Source organism: Lynx rufus, unplaced genomic scaffold (genome assembly GCF_022079265.1).
Source record: "Lynx rufus isolate CCGP_SWC_20201006 ecotype Redwood Valley unplaced genomic scaffold, mLynRuf1.p SCAF_2, whole genome shotgun sequence".
Lineage (NCBI taxonomy): Eukaryota > Metazoa > Chordata > Mammalia > Carnivora > Felidae > Lynx > Lynx rufus.
The window spans coordinates 32,027,049-32,034,365 of NW_025814834.1; the positions used below are offsets into that span (position 1 = coordinate 32,027,049).

General features: G+C 43.0%; 1 protein-coding gene across 2 annotated transcripts; it reads right to left on the bottom strand.

The window, feature by feature from the left end:
- Positions 1-847: 847 nt before the first annotated feature.
- Positions 848-7,065, bottom strand: CTLA4 (cytotoxic T-lymphocyte associated protein 4). Of its 2 annotated transcripts, XM_047085042.1 has the most exons (4): positions 6,845-7,065; positions 3,892-4,239; positions 3,342-3,451; positions 848-2,044 (listed from the first exon to the last, which is right to left on the bottom strand). In XM_047085042.1, the coding sequence occupies exons 1-4, from the start codon at positions 6,951-6,953 to the stop codon at positions 1,940-1,942; spliced, it is 672 nt and encodes a 223-aa protein (XP_046940998.1). In that variant the 5' UTR covers positions 6,954-7,065; the 3' UTR covers positions 848-1,939. The 2 variants fall into 2 exon arrangements, with proteins under 2 accessions (XP_046940998.1, XP_046940999.1); XM_047085043.1 differs by lacking the exon at positions 3,342-3,451 and having other exon boundaries at positions 1,977-2,044.
- Positions 7,066-7,317: the final 252 nt, after the last annotated feature.

Here is a 7,317-nt window from a genome sequence, read left to right on the forward strand (position 1 = left end):
CAATAACAGGATATAGAGGTCAAGAATAAGAAACCTTGAGAGGAAACCAAGCAGACTGAGGCCACATATTGGTTAACCAAGAATCACAGAGTGCTCAGTGGGTCAGGCCCCCGTCTGCCAGCTGATAGCAAAACACGGGACCACAGGTATGTTTTCCCCACATTTGTGAAATAGTCCATTTGGAAGCCACAAGAAAAAGCTCCATTTACTTTGGAAGCAGATCAAAATGGCTGCGAGGAACACAATAGACAACAGAGGAGTTGCCATGGCAACCGTAGGAGCCACGCTGAGGAAGTCATGCGTGGGCAAGAAAGGGGAGATGGAGAACTTATGCTAAAGAGAATGCTTTGTGACTTATAAACGCTGCTGTATCTGCACTAACCCCTTTGTATCTCAAATAGTTGTAAAGAAACCAAACGGACAGAGGAGGAGTTCCTTCCAAAAATGGCTTGCAGATAATGGCTGATGGACAGCTGACTCATGAAGCATTATTTGCCTTTTTATCAATTTGTTCCCAATATTCCTAATAATGGAGACTTCACTGACAGCTGAATGGATCAATTAAAAACAAACTCAAACAGGGCATCTGGGTGGCTCAGTTTGTTGAGCGTCTGACTTCGGCTCTGGTCATGATCTCACAGTTCGTGAGTTCCAGCCCCACGTCGAGCTCTGTGCTGACGGCTCAGAGCCTGGAGCCTGGAGCCTGCTTCAGATTCTATGTCTCCCTCTCTCTCTGCCCCTCCCATGCTCATGCTTGCGTGCTCTCTCTCTCTCAAAAATAAAAACATTAAAAAAACCCTGAAACACAATATTCAAATATAAGGAAGATAAAGACAACTCTGGAAAATGACCACCACAGATTTTTATTTAATTAAAAATATTATACATGTTGTTGCATTTTCATGGAAAATAATGAGTTAAAAAACACCAACAGTGTTAGTTTTTAGAAACTTTCATCACCCCGTTCTGCCACCTGCTGCTTTTTTCTGTCCATGGCATGAACCATGTGTTAGGAATTGGGGCCCTTGTGAAACTAGAGCTTCCTTGAAGTTCATACCTACAAGGCCCCTGGAGTGAGCCATTTTCTTGAGGTTGGTGTTCTATTGAGTTACATCAGATACACCAGTCTGGACTCCCTTGCAAACCTTTGAAAGGAGCTAACATAAAAGCCCAAAGCACATGTCAACACCAATTCAGCTCAACGTGTCTATAAGAATCAGTTATGACCTCAGCCAGTTTCCAAGCCAGTTACCAAGTGACTTTGTATTCTACCTGGTGTATTAGTGTCCTGAGCCCCTCCATAAAACTTCCCCTGAACCCATGGTGGGAAGACACTGCCATATAGTGTTTATATTAAAACCATCAGCAAATACACAAAAGCACATGTGGCCCCCATGCACAATACTATCAAATAAAAAAAAAATACATATTGGTACAATACAACCTTTGGAATCACTGGCTAAAATATAGCCACGTGAGTATTTTTAAAGTCTTCATGTAATTCCACATTTAAGAAAAATAACAGCACAAAACTTTAACTTGAAAACATCACTTCAGCTATAAACTTCTCATGTGTAAATACAAAGTGTGTACAATATCATCCTCTCCCTGACTCTCTTCCTTTGTATTCTTTGGACAGCACCACCCCCTAACCCATATCCTTCACCTACAACATAAGACTGCATCCCTATATTGCTCCCGAGTGATGCTTTTACTAAAATTGGATCTGATGTGACAGAAACATCCTGGCTCTGTTTTCCTGCACCTTTGCTTCAAATTGTAGTACACTTCATCTGGATTTTGCATCCAGCTTTATATTAAAGAGAGATGAATCCCCCCCCAAAATACACAAATAAGCAACATAGCTGGATAGCAAAAAGTTAGAATTGCCTCAGCTCTTAGAAATTGGACAATGTTCTTCCTTCTTCATAACGGTGTGTCAATTGATGGGAATAAAATAAGGCTGAAATTGCTTTTCACATTCTGGCTCTGTTGGGGGCATTTTCACATAGACCCCTGTAGTAAGAGGGCTTCTTTTCTTTAGCTGCCAAATGCAAAAAAGAAACAGTAATTATTATTGAGAAATACAGAAGCCATTTCTAGACATAATAGGACTCACCAAATACTGGGTCCCTACCCTGTTGAAAAATGAATGTTCACCACATACAGAATTATAAGCCCCAGAAGATTTTCTTGATTCAGCTATTACAACTCACTTTAGGCAAATAACTCTGTGCTATTGATGTAAAATGGCAATCATTTTCCCTGACTGCAAGAGAGGAGTAAGAGACTTTGAGAAAGCTTTAAAAAGGACACCCAAAATGCCTATGGTGATCGACCACATCTTATCTGTGAGGGGAGGAGCTTGATAAGATAATAAACTTCAGTTACTCTGTTCAAGAGCTGTATTTCTCATATCCACTCCTCATATACTCTTTATAACTTTTTGCCCACATTAGTGCCCATTTTTTATCACCTCCGTAAATTGAGATTCTGTGTCCATGTGGCAGTTTCTAGAAAATGAGGTAAGAAGAATCTACAGCAATTGAACAGGTTGAGTAGAGGATCTTGGAATCCAGTGAGGGGCAAGGGGAGGGAGAGAAGGAGAGGAAGGGGAAGACAGGAAGCCAGGGAGATAAAGAGAAGCAGGGAAGAAGTTTGTGTTGACAAAAGCAAGCCATAGACAGAGGTAGATGAAAGGAACCACCAAAAAGAAATCCCGATAAGAGGCCTGATTCCATATTTCCATCTCTTCCACCAACACTGCAATAAATAAAACCTTGTATTCTCATTCACTGGGCTAGAGGGGAGGGCAAGACTCTCCATTTGAGCAGACTGGATAACAGGGAGCCCTGGACAGGTATTGGGTGGACAGCTACAGCTTGGACAAGCAAGGCACAAGCAGGGTGGCACCAAGGGATGGCTTCCAGGTGAAGTGGAGTGACATGGAGGGGAAGACTAAACTCCATCCAGTGGTCTTCTATAGCAGCATTTTGTCCAACTTAATCTTACATTTCAGGGTTTTTAAGTACAATTGTCTTGAAGATAAAGTGCAAAACAGCTGCCCCGTGTTGTTCAAATGGTTACTCAAACTGAAACCCTGTTCAGAAGCACACAAACATTCAATGTCAAACACACTCATCTAAAACGTTAGTCATCCTGAAACCTCAAAGGCCAATGCCAAGGGTTCTAGCGTGTTCTTTACCACTGCCCTTCCTTTACCACTGTTCTGCATTTATTGCTTCATCTCCAGAAAACTGAACTCAACAGCATCATTCGGTCAGTTGCTATCACTGGAGGCATCCCCACCAGAAGTGTTGTGTTGTCAGCATTGCACTCACCATTTTGCTCAAAGAAACAGCTGTGATAAGGAAGCTATAAAAAAACAATCCTGAACTGACTGCTGCGAGGATCCAGAGGAGGAAGTCAGAATCTGGGCAAGGTTCAGGATCTGCAACAGAAGACAAAGCACAGCTTCCTTGAGACTCTCTTTAAACTTAAGGGCCCTACTACCCCCCCCCCCATTAGTGAAAAAAAGAGCTTCCAGACCTTGGTGTCCACCCCTAAGTAAGTCTGACTGCTGGGGGCCACTTCTACAGGAATGTCCTATCAAAGGCCCAAAGTCAAATTTCACAGTGCTTATCACTCCAGAGTAAGTGCCCCAACCTCCAGTAGAAAAAAACACTATCCCCAACCCATTTTAGTTTTAGTCAGAACGCTGTTTGGGTCACCACCCATTAACCAGACTCCCATGCAGTATGCCAAAGAACTCTTAAGGAGAATTTCCATAATCCTAAAAATGAACCACCTGAAATTGAGGAACAAAACTGTTTTCATGCAAAGAAGACAGCAATGCAAAAGGTGTAAGCTTAGTGATAAGGTTTTGCTCACCGATGACATAAATCTGGGTTCCATTGCCCATGCCTGCATAGTATGGTGGTGGGTACATGAGCTCCACCTTGCAGATGTAGAGTCCCGTGTCCATGGCCCTCAACCCTTGGATGGTGAGGTTCACTTTGTTTCCGCTGGAGATGCCAGTGCAGGTGGAATCATCTAGGAAGGCCAACTCATTCTCCACTGTGTATGTCGCAGCACAGACTTCAGTCATCTGGCTGCCAGTCTGCCTCAGCACAGTCACTCGGACTTCGGCGGCATTGCCTGAAGACCCATATTCACACACGAAGCTGGCAACACCTCGGCTGCTGGCCAGCACCACTGCAGGCTGGGCCACATGCATCCCTAACAAGGGAAAATTAGAGGGAACTCAGTGAACTCCTGCTCACCCGCGACCAGGCTCAGGCAAAATCTCTGGCTGAGGGAAGTGGATCTTTGATGGACACTCTCCAGCTTCACCTTCCAGCCCTTCCCTCCCTTCAGCCAATACTCTTCATCCCTTCCCTTCTCCCCCATCCATCCCCTCCATCACTCAGCTGACTTCCAGCCCATCTCCATGAAGGTGTTTCCTTACAGAACAGAGTTTCTTGAAGGCAGTTGGTTGTAGCAGGAAGAACATTGATGTGACAAACTGAAGGCCAGGCCCTACCATGAAATATACTTGATTTGGGGTGAGTCATGCCTCCCCTGTAGCCTTCATTTTCCTTCACATGTACTAAGAGAGGATTAGGTCAGATGAGAACAGAGTGCCTTCCACCTCTGATATTCTATGGTTATCACAGAACTACAGGAACTTTAATGAGCAGTAGGGGAAATTTTGGAGGTTGAGGTACAGAATTTCACCTTACCTCTCAATGCATACGTCACAAACCTCTGCCTATATTTACCTGGCCAGAGAGGCTGAGCCCCAGGTCACTGCACCGGACGTCACCTTTCCTAGCATTATTATCAGAAGGAGGGACGCTGCTAGATGAAGGAAGCCACAGAGCAGAGGGCACCGGGTCGTTTCCTCTCTAGGTTGAGGCAACCCTGCTATTAACTTCTGTGGGCTTCCCCTGCCGCCACCACCACCTCTTCCGCCACTCTCTCCTCCACTTGAACACTCCCGTGCTCCTTTGTTCTTTCTCTCTCTGGCTTCTACAGGATAAAGGAAGCCAGCTCTCCATTCAAAAAGGCTTGCATCATCTAAAAAAACTTTAGCTTCATGTCAAACTACCTTCCTGCAACTAACTCAGCCCCTCTCCAGTCGATCATACAAGTGACACTCAACACTTGGATGAACCATGCCACTAATTAATTCTGCTCAAACACTTTGATGCCTTGCATACCATTGACTGCAAAAACAAATGAAATAAGTGGCATTTATGTCCTCTATGATCTAATCCCAACCTATCACTCCAGTCTGAGTTTCCAGGACACCTCTTCCTATGTATAAGTGACTCTATAGAAATCGCTCTATCACTAGTCCTTTCTCCCAAGTACCTGAACTGGACAACGTCTGTCCTCACAAGAGAGAACAACATGGTAGCAGCCCTTGCCAGAGTTAATCCAGCAGCCCTGGCTGGCTAGATAACAGTCTTCTTCCCCAAACCTCATCTCAGTCTATCAGAGCATCCCCTGAGCATCCTCTGAGCATCTTTTGCACTGTTATAAATCCGTCACAGTATTTAATCAAGTTCTATCCTGTATTAAAGTTTTTTTGCGCACTAATTTGCAGCTTCCGCCTTTGGCTTATAACTCCTAGGAGCGGCCATTATAATCTGCCCATATGAGCACCCAATAATCTTTGTTGTATTGATGCTAAGCCTAAAGACCAAGTTTCCTGCCCTCCCCCCAACCCCCAGGCAAATTCCCAATTATCACCAGTAAATCTGGTCACACTCGATTTTTCAGCGGGAGAATCTCAGTAACAGGTGGAGATAAATTTTCTACAAAGTAAAGGTAATTACTTCTAAGAGTATTTAATCTTTACATGTTCAAAACATGTAGAATAAGAAAATGTATATAACTATTTCTTATAATATTATTGGTAATAATTTAATTATGGAATACCTTTGAGCATCCAAGATATATCGTACAAACCACATGGTTTCTTAACTGATATGGTCTAGAGAGAGATAAGGTTGAAATTCAGTGAGAATGCTCATCATTTTATATGTAGCAAACCTAGAATCAACCTGTAAAGAGCTTTATTTCATCTGAAAACTGGGGAATCTGCATCTGAAATCCACAGATAGGTCAGGTGGCAATTAAGTATCTTAGGCTAAACAGACTGATGGTGTTCTTTCTTCTCTTCTTCCTTTTATTTCTTTCTTTCTCTTTGTGTGTGTGTGTGTGTGTGTGTGTGTGTGTGTTATGGTTTCAAACTGCTTTCATTTTTTAAATAATTAGCTAACTAGTTTATAGAATTGACTGAAGACCTTAAGACTTTGAATTGAGTAAAGAAGGCTTAAATTTTAAATAAGCCGATTCATTTATAAAAGTGAACTCGAGGATCTTAAAATCTCAAATCGGGTAGGAAAGAAACTTGATATGTTTTGCTTAAATCAATGTTTTTGAAAAAGGAAAATCTTCAGCTCACCCTGATTCCAAGCTCAAATATATTAAGGACTGTGGAGATCTTTCCTCTTAACTCACTTAACTTTACAGTAATTTCTTCCAATCATACAGAAGTGTATGAAATTGCTTGTCTCCCAAACCAACTCAGATGTATCTATTAAGCTCCTAGTCAGTGCCTGGGACTCTGCTATGAGCTGTATCTCTGCTCATTTGCTGCTGCCAGCTGTCCCCTTTGCTGTCTTGGAATACAGAGTTATCCAAGCCAGGAGTTTGGAGTTTTACCTTTAGCTTCTGGCTTTGTTATAAATCACTGCCCTTGACTGCTGAAAGAAATGAAACCCAGGTGGGAGAAACACCTCCTCCACCTTCATGCTCCAAAAGCCTCACTCACCTTTGGAGAAGACGGGGATAAAGAGAAGAGAAAACAGAGCAGTGCAGGGCCAGGTCCTAGAAGCCAGGTCCAGCTGAGCCCCATGCCTCCGGAATCCAAAGCAAGCCATGGCTTTATGGGAGCAGTGTTCAGGTCTTCAGGAAGCAGAGTGAAACCTTTCAGGATCCTGAAGCTTTGAAATGTGTTTGAACCCACACAGAATCAAGGACTTTATATAGTTGGCTTTGATCCCAGGTATGTACTATACATGTGCACACACAAGAGGCACCTGAATAGAAAGCCTTTTTGTTTTGGTTTTACGAGAAAGGAAGTCGTGGGTTTAGCTGTTACGTCGAAAAGATAACCTCAAACACTCAAAGTAAAACTGAACAAAACAAGCCAATCCATGGATGGAAAATGCACTCAATTTGAAACTGAAGCTTCTTGCTCACTTTGAGGATAAGTGGAGACTTGGAGAATTTCCTGGAGTGCAG

Coding starts and splice junctions, on each gene's coding strand:
- CTLA4 (XM_047085042.1), bottom strand. CDS start 6,953: ATGGCTTGCTTTGGATTCCGGAGGCATGGGGCTCAGCTGGACCTGGCT. Junction 4,240..6,844: donor TATCCCCGTCTTCTCCAAAG/GTGAGTGAGGCT, acceptor TTCCCTTGTTAG/GGATGCATGTGGCCCAGCCT. Junction 2,045..3,341: donor CTGTTTCTTTGAGCAAAATG/GTGAGTGCAATG, acceptor TGCATTTGGCAG/CTAAAGAAAAGAAGCCCTCT.